This window comes from Salmo trutta, chromosome 40 (genome assembly GCF_901001165.1).
Source record: "Salmo trutta chromosome 40, fSalTru1.1, whole genome shotgun sequence".
NCBI lineage: Eukaryota > Metazoa > Chordata > Actinopteri > Salmoniformes > Salmonidae > Salmo > Salmo trutta.
The window spans coordinates 7,210,243-7,230,908 of record NC_042996.1 but is presented as its reverse complement, the minus strand read 5'-3'; the positions used below and the strand labels follow the sequence as shown (position 1 = coordinate 7,230,908).

The window sequence follows — 20,666 nt, the reverse complement described above, 5'->3', positions numbered from 1 at the left end:
CATTATACTGCAGCCAACCCTCCCCATCACACAACTACTTCCCTTTCCTCTGTACCCTTTCCTATGACCTCTCACCTTTCACCTCTCATCAACATCCACTAGTCTATAGTGTCTCCCATGACCTCTGACCTACTCTGTGACTCCTGTTCACCCTGTCCATGACCTCTCACCTGTCCTTTGGTTCCAGTACAGGTACATTAGAGTGAACATCTCTAAGCTCCTTCAATGCCTTTGTTATCTTTGTTATCAGTCTTAGCTTTGTTATCAGTGTTAGCTTTGTTATCAGTGTTAGCTTTGTTATCAGTGTTATCTTTGTTATCAGTGTTAGCGTGTTATCAGTGTTAGCGTGTTATCAGTGTTAGCGTGTTATCAGTGTTAGCGTGTTATCAGTGTTAGCGTGTTCTCAGTGTTAGCGTGTTATCAGTGTTAGCGTGTTATCAGTGTTAGTGTGTTATCAGTGTTAGCGTGTTATCAGTGTTAGCGTGTTATCAGTGTTAGCGTGTTATCAGTGTTAGCGTGTTATCAGTGTTAGCGTGTTGTCAGCGTGTTATTGTGAGTGTGTTGGTGTGTATAGCGTTAACTCACTAGTTTTTCAGTGGTCAGTCGTGGTTATCTATCTGGTTGCAGTGTGTGTGTGTCTTGGCCACACTGAGCTTGTAGTGGAGGTGTAGTGGAGGTCGGAGGTGCGGGTCGGAGGTGTAGATCGGAGGTGTAGTAGAGGGTAAATGAAAGTAAACACATTTTACCCACCTTTTATGGAATAATGCACTAAAAGAAAAGGAAGTGTTACTTTTTTCACTGCGATCAGAGTTTCCCCACCTATTTTCTGACCACTACATCACTGTTGTAGATGAATGTTTGATCTGTAAAAGACCCACTCTATCTTTCTCTCCCTGCAGTCTCTTACAGCCCTGGGTGATTGATGAGGGCTGTTTACATAGAGCTCTGTGGAGCCCAGCCCTGCTCAGTGTGTGTGTGCGTGTGTGCGCGTGCGCATGCGCGTGCGTGTGTGTGCGTGCGTGTGCGTGCGTGCGTGCATCTCAGCTTTATGGGTGTGTGTGCATCTCTCAGCTTTGTGTGTATTAGTGTTGGCTCTGTCCATGCTCTCTCCCAGTCCCACGCAGATAGACGTTGCCAGAGCCATCTACCCCAGCCACAGTGCCTGTCTGTCAGCCTCCTCTCCCCCCAGCCTCCCCTTGGATTCCAGTTCCTGGAGCTTTAAAATAGACCTAGACGGACAGTTAGATTTACCATAGACCCTTGGAGCCTTAAATGCCTTATTCTGTATAGTGTTCCCATATGGATTTACTTGGCTATATGAGTATGTCCACGGCCCAAATGTGGCACCCTATTCCCTATATATTGCAGGGGCCCTGGTCAAACGTAGTGCACTATAAAGGAATAGGGTGCCATTTGGGAAGCATACTATGAGTGAGGTAAGTGCAATTTGTGCTGGCGTCTCATGTACAGAACACAGTACTAATGTCCCCTTCCAGAAAGTGAGTCAGGGGACAGATAAAGTGAGTCAGGGGACAGGTAAAGTGAGTCAGGGGACAGATAAAGTGAGTCAGGGGACAGGTAAATTGAGTCAGGGGACAGGTAAAGTAAAGTGAGTCAGGGGACAGGTAAAGTGAGTCAGGGGACAGGTAAAGTGAGTCAGGGGACAGATAAAGTGAGTCAGGGGACAGGTAAAGTGAGTCAGGGGACAGGTAAAGTGAGTCAGGGGACAGGTAAATTGAGTCAGGGGACAGGTAAATTGAGTCAGAGGACAGGTAAAGTGAGTCAGGGGACAGGTAAAGTGAGTCAGGGGACAGGTTGAGTGAGTCAGGGGACAGGTAAAGTGAGTCAGGGGACAGATAAAGTGAGTCAGGGGACAGGTAAAGTGAGTCAGGGGACAGGTAAAGTGAGTCAGGGGACAGGTAAAGTGAGTCAGGGGACAGGTAAATTGAGTCAGGGGACAGGTAAATTGAGTCAGGGGACAGGTAAAGTGAGTCAGGGGACAGGTAAAGTGAGTCAGGGGGCAGGTAAAGTGAGTCAGGGGACAGGTAAAGTGAGTCAGGGGACAGATAAAGTGAGTCAGGGGACAGGTCAAGTGAGTCAGGGGACAGGTAAAGTGAGTCAGGTAAAGTGAGTCAGGAGACAGGTAAAGTGAGTCAGGGGACAGGTCAAGTGAGTCAGGGGACAGGTAAAGTGAGTCAGGGAAAGTGAGTCAGGGGACAGGTAAAGTGAGTCAGGGGACAGATAAAGTGAGTCAGGGGACAGGTAAATTGAGTCAGGGGACAGGTAAATTGAGTCAGGGGACAGGTAAAGTGAGTCAGGGGACAGGTAAATTGAGTCAGGGGACAGGTAAAGTGAGTCAGGGGACAGGTAAAGTGAGTCAGGGGACAGGTAAATTGAGTCAGGGACAGATAAATTGAGTCAGGGGACAGATAAAGTGAGTCAGGGGACAGGTAAAGTGAGTCAGGGGACAGATAAAGTGAGTCAGGGGACAGGTAAAGTGAGTCAGGGGACAGGTACAGTGAGTCAGGGGACAGATAAAGTGAGTCAGGGGACAGATAAATTGAGTCAGGGGACAGATAAAGGGAGTCAGGGGACAGGTAAAGGGAGTCAGGGGACAGATAAAGTGAGTCAGGGGACAGGTAAAGTGAGTCAGGGGACAGGTAAAGTGAGTCAGGGGACAGGTAAAGTGAGTCAGGGGACAGATAAAGTGACAGGGAACAGCTTTGTCAGTCTCTCTGTGCTGTTGGAGGTCATATAATATATGTAGTCATAGTAGTGCTGCTATCTAAAATTGTAATTGTCTTATCTAGTGGGTTGGAGATATGAGGTTTTCTTTCCCTCTGTCTCGTGTGTGTGTGTGTGTGTGTTCATATTCACAGGCCATTCACAGAGATGATGGACGATGGCATGACTCCGCTGCTGTTACATTAACCATTAACCGCCTGCCCTGAAAGTGTGTCTGTGTGTGCGTGTGTGTGTGCATTTGAGCATATGCCTGTATGTGTGTGTGCGTGGGTGTTTGTGTTGTGTGAGCGGATAATGTAGTTAATGGCCTGTGTAGTGCTGTGGAGGAACTACAGTGAAGCATGCTGCAGGATTCACTTAATATTCCCACCAGCAGCTGTTCACAGTCATTATTTTGCAGCACTTCTATGTCTGTGTAAACCTGTGGATTACTGTTCCTCCTCCTCTCCTGTCCTCCTCCTCTCCTCCTTCTCTCTCCTTTCCTCCTCCTCCTCCTCCTCCTCCTCCTCTCCTACTCTTCTCCTCCTCTCTTTCTCCCCTCCTTATCTCCTTCTCTCCTCTCCTCCTTCTCCTCCTCCTCCTCTCCTTCTCTCCTCCTCCTCTCCTCTCCTTCTCTTCTCCTACTCTCCTCTCCTCCTCCTTCTCTCCGGCTTAGTTTTTAAATCTTCCTCTGTCTTGTCCTCCTTTCTCTACCTCATCCTTGTGTGTGTGTGTATATGTGTGTTCTTCTGCCTGCATGAAGTGTTCCTTTGGTGTGTCCCTGGTGTTAACCATCGTTGCAGTTGTGTTACTATGGCGTTACCGAACTGTTACCATAGGGTTTCAGTGTCGTTGCCGTGCTGTTGCCGAGCAGGCCCCCTTTGACCTCTCTGTGACCTCTGTGTTCCTCCCCCTATAGGTCATCATGTACCCCTCTAGCCGTTGGTCGCTGGGTCACATATACACCCCACACCGGCCTCCTCTCCACCCTCCACTTCCTCCTCCTTCACCACTCCTCCTCCGTCACCCTCACAAAGTTCCCTTTCAGGTCTTCCTCCCTTCTCCATTCTTTCTTACTCTTGACTGTCTGCTCTTTCTGTTGGTTTTGTCTCCATACACTTTGATCACTCAATAGAAGCTATTTTGTTTGTCTCGGTGGTTGGTCCTGCCTCTGTCAACTCCACTCAGGTCGTGTGTGTGTGTGTGTGTGTGCGCATTCATACATTCTTCCAGTTTCAGCTTTGCAGTGTTCACAGGCAGGGACCCACTCCCCAAATCATCTTTTAGTCTATCACGGACCAATGTGGTGGAAGGAAAGCACCCTCGGCAACCAGAATGAGCATTTTGATTGGTTGTTGAAAAGTTAACTTTTGAGGGGGAAAGAGCATAGCTCGGTCTTGAACAAGTCATTTTCAACAATGGGAAGGTGTTGTGGGGTTAGAGTACAGAGATTATTTGTAATATTATATACATTTACATTTACATTTAAGTCATTTAGCAGACGCTCTTATCCAGAGCGACTTACAAATTGGTGCATTCACCTATAATATCCAGTAGAACAACCACTTTACAATAGTGCATCTAAATCTTTTAAAGGGGGGGGGGTTAGAAGGATTACTTTATCCTATCCCAGGTATTCCTTAAAGAGGTGGGGTTTCAGGTGTCTCCGGAAGGTGGTGGTTGACTCCGCTGTCCTGGCATCGTGAGGGAGCTTGTTCCACCATTGGGGTGCCAGAGCAGCGAACAGTTTTGATTGGGCTGAGCGGGAACTGTGCTTCCTCAGAGGTAGGGAGGCGAGCAGGCCAGAGGTGGATGAACGCAGTGCCCTTGTTTGGGTGTAGGGCCTGATCAGAGCCTGAAGGTACGGAGGTGCCGTTCCCCTCACAGCTCCGTAGGCAAGCACCATGGTCTTGTAGCGGATGCGAGCTTCAACTGGAAGCCAGTGGAGAGAGCGGAGGAGCGGGGTGACGTGAGAGAACTTGGGAAGGTTGAACACCAGACGGGCTGCGGCGTTCTGGATGAGTTGTAGGGGTTTGATGGCACAGGCAGGGAGCCCAGCCAATAGCGAGTTGCAGTAATCCAGACGGGAGATGACAAGTGCCTGGATTAGGACCTGCGCCGCTTCCTGTGTGAGGCAGGGTCGTACTCTGCGAATGTTGTAGAGCATGAACCTACAGGATCGGGTCACCGCCTTGATGTTAGTGGAGAACGACAGGGTGTTGTCCAGGATCACGCCAAGGTTCTTAGCACTCTGGGAGGAGGACACAAGGGAGTTGTCAACCGTGATGGCGAGATCATGGAACGGGCAGTCCTTCCCCGGGAGGAAGAGCAGCTCCGTCTTGCCGAGGTTCAGCTTGAGGTGGTGATCCGTCATCCACACTGATATGTCTGCCAGACATGCAGAGATGCGATTCGCCACCTGGTTGTCAGAAGGGGGAAAGGAGAAGATTAATTGTGTGTCGTCTGCATAGCAATGATAGGAGAGACCGTGTGAGGATATGACAGAGCCAAGTGACTTGGTGTATAGCGAGAATAGGAGAGGGCCTAGAACAGAGCCCTGGGGGACACCAGTGGTGAGAGCACGTGGTGCGGAGACAGATTCTCGCCACGCCACCTGGTAGGAACGACCTGTCAGGTAGGACGCAATCCAAGCGTGGGCCGCGCCGGAGATGCCCAGCTCGGAGAGGGTGGAGAGGAGGATCTGATGGTTCACAGTATCAAAGGCAGCAGATAGGTCTAGAAGGATGAGAGCAGAGGAGAGAGAGTTAGCTTTAGCAGTGCGGAGAGCCTCCGTGACACAGAGAAGAGCAGTCTCAGTTGAATGCCCAGTCTTGAAACCTGACTGATTAGGATCAAGAAGGTCGTTCTGAGAGAGATAGCAGGAGAGCTGGCCAAGGACGGCACGTTCAAGAGTTTTGGAGAGAAAAGAAAGAAGGGATACTGGTCTGTAGTTGTTGACATCGGAGGGATCGAGTGTAGGTTTTTCAGAAGGGGTGCAACTCTCGCTCTCTTGAAGACGGAAGGGATGTAGCCAGCGGTCAAGGATGAGTTGATGAGCGAGGTGAGAAGGTCTCCGGAAATGGTCTGGAGAAGAGAGGAGGGGATAGGGTCAAGTGGGCAGGTTGTTGGGCGGCCGGCCGTCACAAGACGCGAGATTTCATCTGGAGAGAGAGGGGAGAAAGAGGTCAAAGCACAGGGTAGGGCAGTGTGAGCAGGACCAGCGGTGTCGCTTGACTTAGCAAACGAGGATCGGATGTCGTCAACCTTCTTTTCAAAATGGTTGACGAAGTGATCCGCAGTGAGGGAGGAGGGGGGGGGGGGGGGGGGAAAAGGGGATTCAGGAGGGAGGAGAAGGTAGCAAAAAGCTTCCTAGGGTTAGAGGCAGATGCTTGGAATTTAGAGTGGTAGAAAGTGGCTTTAGCAGCAGAGACAGAAGAGGAAAATGTAGAGAGGAGGGAGTGAAAGGATACCAGGTCCGCAGGGAGGCGAGTTTTCCTCCATTTCCGCTCGGCTGCCCGGAGCCCTGTTCTGTGAGCTCGCAGTGAGTCGTCGAGCCACGGAGCAGGAGGGGAGGACCGAGCCGGCCTGGAGGATAGGGGACAGAGAAAATCAAAGGATGCAGAGAGGGAGGAGAGGAGGGTTGAGGAGGCAGAATCAGGAGATAGGTTGGAGAAGGTTGAGCAGAGGGAAGAGATGATAGGATGGAAGAGGAGAGAGTAGCGGGAGAGAGAGAGCGAAGGTTGGGACGGCGCAATACCATCCGAGTAGGGGCAGAGTGAGAAGTTTTTGATGAGAGCGAGAGGGAAAAGGATACAAGGTAGTGGTCGGAGACTTGGAGAGGAGTTGCAATGAGATTAGTGGAAGAACAGCATCTAGTAAAGATGAGGTCAAGCGTATTGCCTGCCTTGTGAGTAGGGGGGGAAGGTGAGAGGGTGAGGTCAAAAGAGGAGGAGTGGAAAGAAGGAGGCAGAGAGGAATGAGTCGAAGGTAGACGTGGGGAGGTTAAAGTCACCCAGAACTGTGAGAGGTGAGCCATCCTCAGGGAAGGAACTTATCAAGGCGTCAAGCTCATTGATGAACTCTCCAAGGGAACCTGGAGGGCGATAAATGATGAGGATGTTAAGCTTGAAAGGGCTGGTAACTGTGACAGCATGGAATTCAAATGAGGAGATAGACAGATGGGTCAGGGGAGAAAGAGAGAATGTCCACTTGGGAGAGATGAGGATTCCAGTGCCACCACCCCGCTGGCTCGATGCTCTAGGGGTATGCGAGAACACGTGGGCAGACGAGGAGAGAGCAGTAGGAGTAGCAGTGTTATCTGTGGTGATCCATGTTTCCGTCAGCGCCAGGAAGTCTAGGGACTGGAGGGTAGCATAGGCTGAGATGAAGTCAGCCTTGTTGGCCGCAGACCGGCAGTTCCAGAGGCTGCCGGAGACCTGGAACTCCACGTGGGTCGTGCGCGCTGGGACCACCAGGTTAGAGTGGCAGCGGCCACGCGGTGTGGAGCGTTTGTATGGCCTGTGCAGAGGGGAGAGAACAGGGATAGACAGACACATAGTTGACAAGCTACAGAAGAGGCTACGCTAATGCAAAGGAGATTGGAATGACAAGTGGCCTGCACGTCTCGAATGTTCAGAAAGTTAAGCTTACGTTGCAAAAAATAAAATAAAAAAAATAAAAACTTATTGACTAAAATGACGAAAATGATACAGTACTGCTGGTTGGTGGAGTAGGCTAGCTAGCAGTGGCTGCGTTGTTGACTTTGTTTGAACGTGTAGCTGGCTAGGTGACCTCGATAGTTTCAGTACTACACCTTGTCATGATACAAAAGCAACTTTGTAGCTAGCTAACATAACACTAATCAAGACGTTCCTTTGTAATGTATTTAGTTTCTACAGTGTTACTCGTCGGTAATAGTTGGCTGGGTTAGGAAGAATGGCGTCGCGGGGGACGGCAATAGCTGGCTAGCTAACCTCGGTAATTACTAAACTACACAATTATCAAGCTATGACAAAGACAACTATGTAGCTAGCTAGCCAACACTGCACTAGTCAAATCGTTCCGTTGTAAAGTATTGGTATCTACAGCGCTGCTAGTCGGTAACGGTTGGCTAGCTGTTGGCTAGCTAGCTATACTGTTTTCTTTCCTCATTAAAATACATTGTGATTCATACATTGATATGAGGCCAACAATATATTTTCAGACCTAAAGCAAGTGCCTCCATATTTAAGTGTTGGTGTGGAAGTCTGATCGTGCCTCTCCACTATAACTCTCTCTCTCTCTCTCTCTCTCCTGTTCTCAGCCCCAGATCTCTCTCTCTCTCCTGTTCTCTCAGCCCCAGACCTCTCTCTCTCTCTCCTGTTCTCTCAGCCCCAGACCTCTCTCTCTCTCTCTCCTGTTCTCTCAGCCCCAGACCTCTCTCTCTCTCTCCTGTTCTCTCAGCCCCAGATCTCTCTCTCTCTCTCTCCTGTTCTCTCAGCCCCAGACCTCTCTCTCTCTCTCTCCTGTTCTCTCAGCCCCAGACCTCTCTCTCTCTCTCTCCTGTTCTCAGCCCCAGACCTCTCTCTCTCTCTCTCCTGTTCTCTCAGCCCCAGACCTCTCTCTCTCTCTCTCCTGTTCTCTCAGCCCCAGATCTCTCTCTCTCTCTCTCCTGTTCTCTCAGCCCCAGACCTCTCTCTCTCTCTCCTGTTCTCAGCCCCAGATCTCTCTCTCTCTCTCTCCTGTTCTCTCAGCCCCAGACCTCTCTCTCTCTCTCTCCTGTTCTCAGCCCCAGACCTCTCTCTCTCTCTCTCTCCTGTTCTCTCAGCCCCAGACCTCTCTCTCTCTCTCTCCTGTTCTCTCAGCCCCAGATCTCTCTCTCTCTCTCTCCTGTTCTCTCAGCCCCAGACCCTCTCTCTCTCTCTCTCCTGTTCTCTCAGCCCCAGATCTCTCTCTCTCTCTCTCCTGTTCTCTCAGCCCCAGACCTCTCTCTCTCTCTCTCCTGTTCTCAGCCCCAGACCTCTCTCTCTCTCTCTCCTGTTCTCAGCCCCAGATCTCTCTCTCTCTCTCTCTCTCTCCTGTTCTCAGCCCCAGACCTCTCTCTCTCTCTCCTGTTCTCTCAGCCCCAGACCTCTCTCTCTCTCTCTCCTGTTCTCAGCCCCAGACCTCTCTCTCTCTCTCTCCTGACATGTATTATTATCCCACTTTTTCTCTGACAACGTTTAACTAACCCTCTCTCTCTCCATCCTCTCTCCCTCTTTATTTCCCCTCTCTCTCTCTCCATCCTCTCAATCCTTCTCCCTCTCTCAGATGGAGCAGCCGTCGATGGAGCAGAAGGGTCATGCCAACGTGCCGTGGATAGTGGAACCAGGGCAGGAGGCCAAGAGAGGAGCGAACACCAAGTATGAGACCACTATTTTCTAATAGCGTATACCACCCGCCTGTCCACTCCTGTGTGTGTGCCTTGCAGAGAGCTGGCCCTCTAGAGGCCCCCCAACGGAGCTGCACGGCACGAGCAACCCTCTTATGCGGCGACGTGTGTGACCTCACTGGCCAAAAAACCCGCTCCGCCGTTAGCTGCCGCAACCTCTGCATGATGCCGTTTGGCGCTGCGCTGTGTGTCTCTCTCTCACACACTCCTCTCTCTTGCTCTCCCCCCCCCCCTTCCTTGTCCTGTTGACGCCTTAGCCTGCCTGCAGGGGCGGAGCATGAACTTTTACCCTTGGGGTGATGGTGCACCTCTCTGTCTAGACCTGTAGGGGGCAACAGTCAGTTCTATTTTTCCATTTTCCATGGTCAGCCCTCCCCTCTTATGTGTCAGGCAGGCAGTCAGTTGGTTGGTCAGTCAGTCAATCACTGTTATTTTTGTTCCTGACTAGGGGGGTGGAACCATTTGGTTACATCTCATTTTATCCTCTTCCTACTGCTGTTCCTCCTCTCCTCGCTTTTCTTTTTTCTCTCTCTTTTTTCACCCCTTCGACAAGCTGAATGAGAATATCTAGACCATTATGCTGCTAAGAACTCCACCCCTAACAGTCTTTTTGTCTTTGTTGTTTTTAGAGCAAAGCCAATTGTCCAGCACTAGGTTTGCGTGCTGATGTTTGAGGGATTTTGTTGTCCAGTACTGGCAACCCAGAGGAGGTGGAGGGAACATTTGTTTATCAGTTCCATCCAGTTGGAGAGGATAATGGACTGCTATGAGAGATGATGTAGCAAATGTTACTTTAAAAGTTGCTAGTAAAGCAGACTCCTGTTTTTATCATATATCAGTCTTTGATTTTTACTGCAGATTATTTTTTTTAGACATATTTTGAGAAATTTGAGTGGCAAAGCGTTGTTTGTTTATTTGAGACGAATTGACCTTTGACACAGGAAGGAATCGTTTTTAAACCACACGCTATACCTGTGTCCAGATTGAATTTGTTTTAAATGGGTTATTATTAGATTAATCATTTTCTTTCTATACTTGTTTTGTTGGGAAATGCTGAAAAGGTTTAGCTTGTGGCTTGTGAGGCGCATGGAGTCCATTTTGGACTGACTGGTGACGAGGGAGGGGCGGGGCCGGTGGAGGTGGATAGGAGGCGGGGTTTGGGGACTCTCTGGATAAGTGGTGTGATCTCATTCGCAGGGCAATGCCGGACGCCCATGTCTATTACTGTGGAATGCAAAGAATGTAGCCAGCCTTAAACATGGACCCTCTCACACACAATGCAAAAAGGACTACACATGTGGACCCTTCTGTCTCTGTGTCAAAAGACTACAAACATGGACACTCATTCTAAACTTGGTGTTTAAGGTTGATTACAAAACGAGGACATCCATCTTCCCACAAACCACAAACATTGGACCCATGGACTATCTGCACACACACACAATTAAGGGACTGCTTAGTAACAGATGTCAGTCAGATATGTGAATGTAGACTTTCATTGAAGCAGCCACAACTACAACTCTAGCCCCTGTTCTGCATTCAATTGGACCTTGACCTTTGAACTCTATACCACGGTCACCAAAGGTCTGGACGGTAACGGACAACTGTCTGTATTTGAATGGGGATGAGGTAAAGGACTTCTGGCTGGCTCTTTTCCTCTTGTTTTAGTTTTGTTTAATAGTCAATAATACAATAATATGGATATAATTGGACTAGCCGTGCCGGACCACCATGCAACAGGTGAGCCCTGTGCCAAGTGGCATCACAAAGAATGGCTCCGCCTACCTGAGTAAAACGCCATCCATCCCAATTAAAGAAATATTCATATTAATGCCGGACGTTTTAAATGTTTCATATGAGAGTATTATATTACCTTATGATTATTCTTGTCTACTCTTGTCTTAATGTTACATTATTTTTATATGATATGCTGAAATGAAAAAATCCGGGCTTGAGAATGATTGCCATCCTTTAAAAAACACCATAATAGTTCTATACTGAGAGTGAATGTTTCTGATGGCTCATCTCCTTATTATTAATAATAATAGCTATTATTATTTGTATTATTATTGGTGTGTCCGGTCAACACACCAATCTGTTTCTCATGGGGCTAGACTCATAACTCCAAGCAGATGGAATATTTTACCACAGTATTTATGTATTCTTCGGATGAATACATAGTCCTCTCTAAATGTACATAGATATTTTGCCAGCTCATTGTTCATACATGTAATGTAGTAAAACATTTACAAAAATAAAATAATAAAATATTTGCCGCACATCGCACTGGAAACAAGGTACCAAAATGAAAAAATCTATGGTTGTAGAGATTGTATTGGGGAGGGTTGGGACAGGGTGATGACATCACTGCTGACTAACTCATGTACATAGGCTTGGGCTTCCAGCACACAGATTTTGTACATTTTGGTCATTATTTATATCCTTGTAAATCACATGGAATAAACACAACTTGTACAACCATTAATCAACATTGGTCTCCGTGTCTATACTGTACTGGGTTGTAATGTACTGGTTGAGATTATGTCCTTTTATCCCATGTTTTATCTGACTCCTTCATTTTTCCAACTTGTACTGATTTTTGTCAGGGAGTGAGTCTCAATTGTATTTCATTGATTCCTCGTGTTGGCTCTCTCACCTAACAAAGGCATTGGAGGAAGTCTGAGGTTCCTCCCCTTGTACCTTCTCCAATTCATTTTTTAGAAGGCGACAGGACGTGACGAATCAAGGAAATACAATTGAGATGCACCCATATAATTAGTCATTAAAAAACTAGAATGGCTTGAACCTTCTTATGATGGGATAAAAGTCAGCCATTTTGGTCAGGGAGTAGGTCAACCATAGTTTGCCAGTGCTGTAATAAGTAATTGTGTAAAATAATGAATTTGAAGAATGTATCTGCAGTGGATTTTTTGTTAGCTAGCTAGCCATCCAGTTTTAGATGAATGATTCCATAAACTTTTCAAATGAACTGCCAATTTGCCAACATTCCAATCAAACGATGCAGTCAATCCACAGCCGTACATACACTGGCTAGAATCAGTTGATAGGACTTAAACAAGTTGTAAAGGCAACAAGTACTGATGTTGTATGGTCTGTGTACATATATTTTAGAGGCTATTTATAGAGAGAATTGGTATAAACCTGTACAAACTGTATTTATAATTAAAATGACTATTTTAGGTTGACAATTTTTTTACACTTATATATCACATCCATGAAAATCAAATGAAGGCATAAGTAAAGTCAGGATTATGCCTCTGCCATTCATTCCAATTAGACTGGTTTGGATTTCTCCCTGGCCCATATGGCCGCCATTTTCACCACATTCTGGAACAGCCCCTCTATCCATTTCATAGGCTCTTTATGGATGCACCCATGTGATGCACACTTCCTGATGGACTAGCTTTTAACCAATCACCATACACTTCCCTCCTGTCTCCAGTCCACCACAGAAGGCAGAACTTCCTCTCACTCTCTTCAATAAAATGGCCTCACCTGCCTGTTTTTCCCTTTACCTGGATGTGTGTTTGAAATGTAAGTGCTGTGCTCCTCTTCATTTGTTTGAGTTTTTAATTTGATAACTTTTCTGGTTGACATTTTGTCTATCATGTGTTTCCTGTTTCCAGCCCTATTTGTCCTATTCCATGTTTTGATTTTGATTTGATGTTACTAGTTATGTGCTTACTGTTGCAGATTAATTACCCATCCTTTACCATTTATCCTATTTCATCGAATAAAATATCAGCCCAATCGCCTGCGTTTTAATGGACATACCACCACAATATTCCAGTCCAAGCATATATGTAAATCATGATGACCCGAGTTAGACAAATCTCACGAAACTCAGTTTTGGAATATACTGACTTTATGACACAAATGATCCTACTTACACTTTTGTTTGTCAGTCAAAATCAAGGAATTTCATTGAAATGAACAATAAGCTGGTTTGACATACTGTACTATTGAACTGAGAGCTGTCTTGGGAAAAAAACATGACTGCAACAAACATTTCTTGAATGTGATCCCACCCCAATAGTTAGGATTATTTTGGTTGTTGTAGACACAAAGGTGAAGTGGCAACACTTTACATAACGTGTTATAACCTGTTATAATATGGTCCTAACACTCTTTTTGACATGACTGATATAAGGGCAGGTACGTGATAGGCCTATCTGGCTTATATGATTATGATGGTCATAATGCTTCTTGACAGTGTCATAAAGTGTATTTTCTTAGTCCAAGTAAAGTGACACAGGATGGTCAATGCTTCTTACAGTGACAAAGTTATTTTCTTAGTCCAATTAAAGTGACACAGGATGGTCATAATGCTTCATGAAAGTTAGTTCAAATATGGAAAAACATGACTAAAGAATTCATTACAACAACAAAGGATTTAAGAAACACACTTTAAAACAAAAGGAAAGTTCTTGACACTTATGGCTGGTTATGACACCTACATAAAATAATGCAATATTTGTAACAGGTGTAAATATGTGAGTCATGACAGGTTATAACAAGGTCATAATGTGTTATGACACTGGGTGTCAAGTAAAGTGTTACCGGTGAAGTACGTCCATCCATGCAGGGGTTGACAAACTATAATCTACAATACACTTTAAAGCCTATGACCTGAGGGATTGTATTTATGCAATTGAATTTGTCAGTGTTGGTGTTTGGGATGTCCAGACGGTATGGGGAGGAAAGGTTGGATATTGTCTAAAAGCTACGCTAAGGAAGAGTTACACAACGACACTATAGGCTTTAACTTTGCACTCTGCTGAACAGGCCCCAGAAGCCAGCAGGTTTCAACATAAGGAGGAAGCCACAATGTTTGACAAATGCTTTGGAGTGCATGCCATAAAGCTTTCTCTAGGCCATGTCAACATGTATCTAATCACACAAATAGTACAATAAAGAGGAGAGACGGTCCAGCTGATCTACAGTAACAGTGAGAAACAGTAAGCATACAGTGTTCTCATCTGAAGTGTGTCGTAATCACAATGTACACCCTCAAACCAATTAAACACCTGCATCAATCAAAGTGTCTTTGTATGGCGGATTTTACACATACATTTGTCATAGGACTTTCCACAAGAAACCCTGACTCAGACCACCAACTCTCCCCAGAAACCCAGACTCAGACCACCAACTCTCCCCAGAACCCCAGACTCAGACCACCAACTCCCCCAGAACCCCAGACTCAGACCACCAACTCCCCCAGAACCCGACTCAGACCACCAACTCTCCCCAGAACCCCAGACTCAGACCACCAACTCTCCCCAGAAACCCAGACTCAGACCACCAACTCTCCCCAGAACCCCAGACTCAGACCACCAACTCTCCCCAGAAACCCAGACTCAGACCACCAACTCTCCCCAGAACCCCAGACTCAGACCACCAACTCCCCCAGAACCCCAGACTCAGACCACCAACTCCCCCAGAACCCGACTCAGACCACCAACTCTCCCCAGAACCCCAGACTCAGACCACCAACTCCCCCAGACTCAGACCACCAACTCCCCCAGAACCCCAGACTCAGACCACCAACTCCCCCAGAAACCCTGACTCAGACCACCAACTCCCCCCAGAACCCGACTCAGACCACCAACTCCCCCAGAAACCCTGACTCAGACCACCAACTCCCCCAGAACCCCAGACTCAGACCACCAACTCCCCCAGAACCCGACTCAGACCACCAACTCTCCCCAGAACCCCAGAACCCCAGACTCAGACCACCAACTCCCCCAGACTCAGACCACCAACTCCCCCAGAACCCCAGACTCAGACCACCAACTCCCCCAGAAACCCTGACTCAGACCACCAACTCCCCCAGAAACCCTGACTCAGACCAACTCCCCCAGAACCCCAGACTCAGACCACCAACTCCCCCAGAACCCCAGACTCAGACCACCAACTCCCCCAGAAGCAGCAGTCCTGCGCTAGAGACCCATAAAACCAAGTCCATCAACATTTACAGCAAGCTGTTCAAAGGCAGAGTGAGGGTTCGTTCCACACCATAAACCCCTGCAATGAGTCGGCCACATGCTGCAGTCAATCGGTACCTAAAATCTGCACTCAATTGAGATAGCTACTGGGCCATTCTGGGTAAGGTATATGGGTACATACTGCAAGAGACCAAGGGCAACGATTGGGGCTATAGTCTGGCTTCTGTGGTTAGTGGCGATTCTGTGATTCTTTCTCCTGCTGTCGATTGGACATCAACAATCTGCAGTCAATTGAGATAGATACTGGGTCATTCTAGGTACAGTAATATGGTAGGAAGAAGTAAAGGATAGCGGCTATATAGCTTCTGGCTTCATCACTTTCTGTGTTTATCGTCGATTCTGTCTCCTGAAACGCTTGTGAATAAACATTGTACACTGAGACTTGGAAGCATGGTGGGCAGTAGCTGGCTTCTCTTACCTCAGATGGGGGAAGATATTATGGGCAGGGTGGAGAGTGTCATAGCGTGTGAAATATTTATCTACATCTCTGGAGGAAGCATAGGGAGGGAGGGAGAGGGTTCTCTCTCACTGACTGCACTTTGCTGTCTGCGCTAGTTTTGTGTAAGACATTACCTCAGTATGTGTGTTCACAAAGACATTACTGAGAAAAAGGAGAGACGGTGAGGGGAGTGAGATGGGGATAGAGAGATGTAGGGAGAAAAGGAGAGAGAGAAAGATAGATATACTGTAGAACATCTGGAAGGGTGAAAGAGAAGGACAGGAAAGGACAAGAGACAGACAGTATTTAGGCTATTGAAAGAGAGTCAGACAGATGGCGAGAGGGAGATCTTCCCTGTGATAGGCGGTGCGACAGGGCCAACGTCCCAGATGGCGTGTGTACCTGGCGGCCATCGACGACTAAACCAGGCAGCTGTTTATGTAATGAGATCTCGCATTCATTCATTCACATTCATTCATTCAAACCTGGAAACAAGGTTCGCTGAATTACGGACCTCTTCCAACCAATAAACCTTCCCGAAAAACACCACCACACAACATCCTGTGTCCAGTTCCAGCATATTCCCAGGAATATTGCCAGCATATTTACAAACCTGGCAACGCGCCACTAATTCACACAAAGGATACAGCGGTAGAGCTTTGTGTACTGGGCAGGTAGAGAGAGAGAACAGGAGAGAATTAGATGTGACAACATTGACAGTCAGGGCAGCCAAAGCGTTGGACGTAATAACAGTGTGCTTCATTTGGTAAACTACTGACTGAACACAGTCCAAAACATGTTTTCACTGAGTCATCAACAGCACCTGCTATTTGCAGCTACACACAGTAGTTTATTGTAAGTAACAAACAAAATGCGGAGGAACACACACACACATGCGCACACACAGGCACACAAGTACTGCATTCATATTACCTCACAATTAGTGACATTAGAATTAAACACACAGCTTGTCTTAGTTCTTGTTTTTGTTCTACCTTGGTATTTTAGTAAGACATTGATATTGATTACTGCATTGTTGGGGTTAGAAAGACATTTCACTGTACTTGTGCACCTGACATTAAAACTTAACTTGTCTGGAGCCGGGTGTTGTGTGACCTGTTCAGACTGGACCTGCTCTGACTGTGATGAGTGTGCCAAGTCCTCGCAGGATGGTGCTGCCTGGCATACACCCACGCACAGACAGGCACAGACACACACAATGTACACAATCTGGCAGCCAGCCACTCTTTCAGTGGGTAGAGGGGATACACTGAGGTGGGCCAGAACAGAACAGGCCAGAAAACATAAACAATTCATCCCTCTCTCTGGCCTGATGTCATCCTTCTGCCCACAGGAAATGACCCTGACCTGCCTGTTGCCTCCAGGGCTTCAGAGTCCTGGCTAAGACAAGAACACACTCTCTGGCTTTACATAATCAAACCAGCACCTAGGATTGTGCTCACCAAAGCAAGGCCTCCAACCTAGAGTTGGAATATGGCCCCATGGTCGACACCGGGGTTGTCACGTCCTGACCAGTAAAAGGGGTTATTTGTTATTGTAGTTTGGTCAGGGCGTGGCAGGGGGGTGTTTGTTTTGTGTGTTTCGGGGTTTTTGGTTTATGTTCTAGGTTATCTATTCCTATGTGTTTATCTAGCTTTTCTATTTCTATGTTAGTTTTGTCAGTGACCTCCAATTAGAGGCAGCTGGTTGTTGTTGTCTCTAATTGGAGGCCATATTTAGTTGTGTTTGTTTTCACTTGTGTTTGTGGGTGGTGGCTTCCTGTATAGTCTGTGCACCTTACGGGACTGTTTTCGTCGTTTGTTTTGTTTAAGTGTTTTTTCCTTCAATAAATAAGAAGATGATCAATATACCCGCTGCATTTTGGTCCACTCCTTACGACGCCCGTGACAGGGGTCCAGAAATCACAGCAATGGGACATCCATAGAGATACATCTACAGTTGAAGTCAGAGGTTTACATACACTTAGGTTGGAGTCATTAAAAACTAGTTTTCAACCACTCCACAAAGTTCTTGTTAACAAACTATAGTTTTGGCAAGTTGGTTAGGACATCTACTATGTGCATGACACAAGTAAGTTTTCCCACAGTTGTTTACAGACAGATTATTTCACTTATAATTCACTGTATCACAATTCCAATGGGTCAGAAGTTTACATACAGTAAGTTGACTGTGCCTTTAAACAGTTTGTAAAATTCCCAAAAATGATGTCATGCTTTAGAAGCTTCTGGTAGGCTATTGACATCATTTGAGTCAATTGGAGGTGTACCTGTGGATGTATTTCAAGGCCTACCTTCAAACTCAGTGTCTCTTTCCTTGACATCATGGGAAAATCTAAAGAAATCAGCCAAGACCTCCACAAGTCTGGTTCATCCTTGGGAGCAATTTCAAAACGCCTGAAGGTACCACGTTCATCTGTACAAACAATAATACGCAAGTATAAACACCATGGGACCATGCAGCCGTCATACCGCTCAGGAAGGAGACGTGTTCTGTCTCCTAGAGATTAACGTACTTTCGTGGGAAAAGTGCAAATCAATCCCAGAACAGAAAAGGACCTTGTGAAGATACTGGAGGAAACAGGTACAAAAGTATCTATATCCACAGTAAAACGAGTCCTATATCGACATAACCTGAAAGGCCGCTCAGCAAGGAAGAAGCCACTGCTCCAAAACCGCCATAAAAAAGCCAGACTACCATTTGCAACTGCACAAAGATCATACTTTTTGGAGAAATGTCCTCTGGTCTGATGAAACAAAAATAGAACTGTTTGGCCATAATGACCATCGTTATGTTTGGAGGAAAAAGGGGGAGGCTTGCAAGCCGAGGAACACCATCCCAACCGTGCGAGCAAGGAGGCCTACAAACCTGACTCAGTTACACCAGCTCTGTCAGGAGCAATGGGCCAAAATTCACCCAACTTATTGTGGGAAGTTTGTGGAAGGCTACCTGAAACGTTTGACCCAAGTTAAACAATTTAAAGGCAACGCTACCAAATACTAATTGAGTGTATTTAAACTTCTGACCCACTGGGAATGTGATGAAATAAACAGAAGCTGAAATAAATCATTCTCTCTGCAATTATTCTGACATTTCACATTCTTAAAATAAAAGTGGTGATCTTAACTGACCTAAAACAGGGAATTTTTACTAGGATTAAATGTCAGGAATTGTGAAAAACTGAGTTTAAATGTATTTGGCTAAGGTGTATGTAAACTTCCGACTTCAACTGTATGTGTTCTACCTGCGTAAGGTCATGTGAGCTCGGGTGTAAGTCTGTTTCTCTGTTTCTGTATTGGTCAAGATGGCGTTGCCAGGCCAGACAATTGTGTGGTTTGAATACCCGTATACAGAGACAGCCAGGCACTAAGTAACGCTCAACACACCAATTCAGGAAGTAGAGGAACATGTAACTATAGAGAACTAATACTGACACAACCCTCATAAGCGCTTCAGTAGACTAGACCTGCTATGACAGATCTCTAAGCCCAGTCAGATTAGTATTGCAAGAAGCTGTTCTGAACTCCTCAACAGTCACATTAGAGAGAAAAGACCACAGCAGGCGAAGCTGCTTATGTCTCCCGTGACACTGTAAGACAGCAAAAATAGTTTGGACGTATAGTTCCATTTATATTCTACTGATCCACACTTGAAATTCATGGCATTCGTTCCTACCTACAGGGACTTCAAAAGTGCATTTAATAAGAGGGAGAATCAACAGCATAAAGTTAAGTTAGTACTAAACTTGTATCGTAAGCATGGACTCACAACTAGTTATATGCAGCAGTAGGCTACTTTAGCAGTGTCGGAATGGAGAGTGGATTTCCAGTATAGGAATACTGGTCATGATGCAACATGTTTGGTGAGAGACAGTATTGCATTGGAGGTTGAAAGGATGCTGTGTGGTCAAAGTAAGTGGGTAGTGGATCTCTCAGCACACTTGGAAAATGGTTGTGGATCAAATCCAGCTTTGAAGTCATGAAAGTTAAATGAATAATTAATCCCCCCCAAAAACTACTAACAAACATTTGACATTAAAATGAAGTCCAAGAAAGACCCTGAAAATCACACTGCTCTAAACATGACACGTTATCAACAAATCACATCACACATATTACAAAACCAACAGGGAAACAGATTTCAGCAGTGCCGCCAATCACTGACCCAGTGTCATAGGATACTTCATCCCTCTAATGGTTAAGGTTCAGATTGGGAGTTATTTAATCTGACCTAGTGTCAGATGATTCTTCATCCCTCTAATGGTTAAGGTTCAGATTGGGAGTTATTTAATCTGACCTAGTGTCATAGGATACTTCATCCCTCTAATGGTTAAGGTTCAGATTGGGAGTTATTTAATCTGACCTAGTGTCAGATGATTCTTCATCCCTCTAATGGTTAAGGTTCAGATTGGGAGTTAGTTAATCTGACCTAGTGTCAGATGATACTTCATCCCTCTAATGGTTAAGGTTCAGATTGGGAGTTATTTAATCTGACCTAGTGTCAGATGATTCTTCATCCCTCTAATGGTTAAGGTTCAGATTGGGAGTTATTTAATCTGACCTAGTGTCATAGGATACTTCATCCCTCTAATGGTTAAGGTTCAGATTGGGAGTTATTTAATCTGACCTAGTGTCAGATGATTCTTCATCCCGCTAATGGTTAAGGTTCAGATTGGGAGTTATTTAATCTGATCATAGATCTGTGGATAGGGGCAACTTCTCTCCAGAGCAATCACACTGCTCTGAATGTGTCACACTAAGTTTGAGTTGAGCAGCAGAAGCACTACTGATGGCAGACAGGGAGCGTTATGTTAAATGGTGCCAGAGAAATCATGCAAGTAAAGCCTGCTTTCTTTTCCTCACAAATGTGTTAAAACACACACTGTCTTTTGTCTACAAATCACACAGAATGGAAACACATTTAGACACCTCAACCTCTAACTCATAGGCGTATAGTAGGCTAGCCTATATGTATATCTAATATCATATTGATGACATCATTTCCCACACTTTTCCCTTGAGCAAGGAACATAGGCCCCTAAACTGCTCAT

The 20,666-nt window shown here is 46.1% G+C and overlaps 2 protein-coding genes across 4 annotated transcripts in view; both read left to right on the top strand.

Annotated features, from left to right (window-relative positions):
• Positions 1–11,622, top strand: part of LOC115180478 (ankyrin repeat and sterile alpha motif domain-containing protein 1B) — a 205,502-nt gene extending 193,880 nt beyond the window's left edge. For 2 of the 3 annotated variants that reach the window (XM_029742607.1, XM_029742609.1), the window contains 2 exons: positions 9,013–9,104; positions 10,331–11,622. In XM_029742607.1, coding sequence (XP_029598467.1) covers positions 9,013–9,104; positions 10,331–10,379 — 141 coding nt within the window. In that variant the 3' untranslated portion in view covers positions 10,380–11,622. Of the gene's footprint in view, positions 1–9,012; positions 9,105–9,762 lie in introns of all 3 variants that reach the window. The other variant, XM_029742606.1, reaches the window with a different exon arrangement.
• Positions 11,623–14,205: 2,583 nt separating this feature from the next.
• LOC115180124 (extensin-like) lies at positions 14,206–15,174 on the top strand. The gene has a single exon (XM_029742022.1). The coding sequence runs from the start codon at positions 14,206–14,208 to the stop codon at positions 15,172–15,174; it is 969 nt and encodes a 322-aa protein (XP_029597882.1).
• The last annotated feature ends 5,492 nt before the right edge of the window (positions 15,175–20,666 follow it).

Excerpts from the sequence above, each read along its gene's own strand:
- LOC115180124 (XM_029742022.1), top strand. The coding sequence starts at position 14,206 with ATGGCGGATTTTACACATACATTTGTCATAGGACTTTCCACAAGAAAC.